The following is a 3079-nucleotide window of genomic DNA, read 5'->3' as shown; positions in this document are numbered from 1 at the left end:
GAAATAGGTGGGGAAAAGTTGTTTCTGCTGACCTTTTGCATGTGTAACAGTCCTAGAAATCTGCAGAGCTACTACTTGATTTGAAAGTGAGTTCCATAATTAACAGTCCTAATAATAAACCCTCTATTTAATATTTAAAAAGTGAAAAGTAGTGTTTATATAATATAATTATAATTATAATTGAAATTTATGTAATAAATTTACAAATTTATGACATTATTATTATATTGGACTCAGGTCAAAGAAAAAAAAAAGTTTTTCAAATTAGTCACTTTATCTATATGTATTGAGTGTCGGTATTTGATATATATCAGACATAAAACACATCATTTATGAGGTGTGTCCAAGCTTTATAGAGTGCGACAATGGTGGAATTTTGAGTTGTGGAGAAGAAAAGAAATGGTGAAGGCAATCATAACAACTTAGATTATCATATAAGAGAAGAGATAATAGACGAAAGAAAGAAAAGATAGGGAAGTAACACTCAAAGATAACTGACAAGAATAGATTGGAACAAATTCAGTTTATAATAATACTTATTATATAATTTTCTTGATCTTATGCTTGGATGGGAATGATCAAGAGAGGTTGAGCCTTGTGCGAGATCAACCCAGATTTCTCTTGCATATCCATTTTCTCATATTTTTCTCCATCCTTGAGCTTCCAATCATAATTGCATAGAAGAGAGGCCAACACAAGGTGAATAGTTCTAAAAGCCAATGGTAACCCAGGACAGATCCTTCTTCCAGCTCCAAAAGGTATCAGCTCCATATCCTTCCCTTTAAAATCAATGTCACTTTCTAGGAATCTTTCGGGTCTAAATTCATTTGGGTTTGTCCAAATCCTTGAATCCCTTCCCATGGCCCATGTATTGATAAGAATTTGTGCACTTCTAGGCACCATGAAGCTACCTATTTCAACATCAACTTCTGGCTTGTGTGGCACTAACAATGGGCCGGGTGGATGTATACGAAAGCTTTCCTTAACCACTGCTTGCAAGTAAGGAAGCTTTGAGATATCTGATTCTTTTAGTTGTTCACCTTTGCCAAGGGTTTGAATCTCTTTTCTAACTTTCTCTAGTTTTTCTGGATTATGGAGCAACTCAGCCATCGCCCATTCTATTGAGCTTGACGTTGTGTCTATCCCAGCCACAAATAAATCCTGACATCAATACGTCAAGTCATATAGGATAAGAGATATGTAATTTACAAGATTTAAGACATTTTTTATTAACCCGCAGAGACTCTATTATATAACTTACGAATGGTTGAACTTCTCACGTTGTATAAAAATAAAAATAAGAAAAATTTATGTATATAAGTAAATTGAAATTAAATCTTGCAAGTTGAATTGAATTTAAATTTTATTTTTTAGATGGCATCAAAAATAAACCAAAACCTATATTTTACTAAATTTATTATTAGTCTGGTCTATTGTATCTTTATATCGAACCATGATTAATGTGAAATATATATATATATACATATATATATATATATATATATATATGTCTTAACGTGAAATTTATATATTAGAATTCTCATATTGAATAAAATTAAAAATAAGGTGAATTTATAAATTGAATTTCTAGAGTTGATTAAGGGTTAAAATTCACTTTAGTAAGATTTAAGAAATATTTTCATAATGTTAATTAGGTTGAGTTGATTGAAAATATAGCTTAATAATCTTTTATGACATTTAACTTCAAACGTACATCATGAATTTTATTAAAGCCTAAGAGTGTCAAAATAGCATTTATTGTAAAAATATACATATACTTACTACAAACAGGTGCAGAACATGGGAACGAGTCAGTTTTGAGTTGTCTTCAAGCATGAGTTCCAACACAGAATCCAACACGTCCTTGCATGCCTTGTCTTCATTTTCTAATGCCCTTAAACGCAATCTTTCTTCTATGAGTCCATCAAAAATCGCAATTAACTTTCCAAAGTAACCATTCATTCTTCTCCTAACACCCTGTGGATCAAGCATGCGAAAGATTGGAAAAAAGTCAACAACATTAGGCCTTCCAGTTTCTTCCATGATGCCCGAAATGATGTCCTTGAACTCTTGAGACTTGTCAGAAGCGTAATGAGCTAAATCCATTGAGAAGAAAGTGTTTGATATGGAATTAAGCACAGTTGTGAAGGAAGCCTCACCAATATCCAAGGCTTCACCTTTCTCACATTTTTCCTTGACATAATTCATCAACTCTTTCACCTTACTTTGGCGAATAGCTTCTGTAGAATCAAGCTGCTTAGAATAGAACACTTTGGTAACACAAGCCCTCCTAAGGATCCTCCATTCTTCTGAAGGTGGAAGCCATGCAACGGAATTTGAGTGATGGTCAAGAGCTCGAACAGCATCTGGGATTGTCCTGTTGGAAAAGATTTGATCTTTTGTTTGCAGTACTTCTCTGGCAAGATGTGGAGAGGAAATGACTATGGTGGTAATGCTACCAAGCTTGAGACTCATTATAGGACCATAAATTTGGGAAAGCTCGGCAAGTTTTATGTGTGGCAGGTTTCGAAGCTCCAAGATGTTTCCTATGATGGGAAAAGGGTAAGGCCCTGGAGGGTACTTTGAGGTTTTCATCGGTTTGAAGGTTGAGATGAGTACATGAATGGTTACACACAGTATGGTGATTAGAAGAAGAAGTGGAAGAAGGTACTCCATTGTTTTGCTTCTCTTGTGTGCACTGGAAAATGAGAGACTGATTCTTGAGACACTGAGAGTTATTCAAAGCTTAAATTCACCTAACAAAATATATACTGAAATACATGTGGAAACGTGTCCTGCTATTTGACAAAAAAAAATGATTACTGTTCAGAATTCGCTTTACTTTATCAGATTCATTTTATGCAACAATTTCGTCACTAGATCAATAAAGAGAAATGACACCGGTTAATTTCGCTTATAGGCACCGGTTCTGCAACCGAGGCATATAGAGACGAGATAAAAAGAATAAGTTTAATGCCTCGGTTGTGAACTGAGTCAAAAAGAGTTCAATTTTTGCCTCGGTCCTCTTTTGAACCGAGACCGTATCTTAGAAAATTTTAATAAAAAAAAAAATCAAAAA

At 34.0% G+C, this 3079-nt stretch overlaps 1 protein-coding gene across 1 annotated transcript; it reads right to left on the bottom strand.

Annotated features, from left to right (window-relative positions):
* Positions 1–403: 403 nt before the first annotated feature.
* LOC148203062 (cytochrome P450 76T24-like) lies at positions 404–2717 on the bottom strand. The gene is made up of 2 exons (XM_088108458.1): positions 1783–2717; positions 404–1161 (listed from the first exon to the last, which is right to left on the bottom strand). Exons 1-2 carry the CDS (start codon positions 2674–2676, stop codon positions 559–561), a joined length of 1497 nt encoding a protein of 498 aa, XP_087964584.1. The 5' UTR covers positions 2677–2717; the 3' UTR covers positions 404–558.
* Between the last annotated feature and the right edge of the window lie 362 nt (positions 2718–3079).

This window comes from Vigna umbellata, chromosome 3 (genome assembly GCF_029865625.1).
Source record: "Vigna umbellata cultivar VRB3 chromosome 3, Vumbellata_1.0, whole genome shotgun sequence".
NCBI lineage: Eukaryota > Viridiplantae > Streptophyta > Magnoliopsida > Fabales > Fabaceae > Vigna > Vigna umbellata.
Note: the sequence above shows the minus strand (reverse complement) of the source record. Positions and strands in the feature narration are given on the sequence as shown.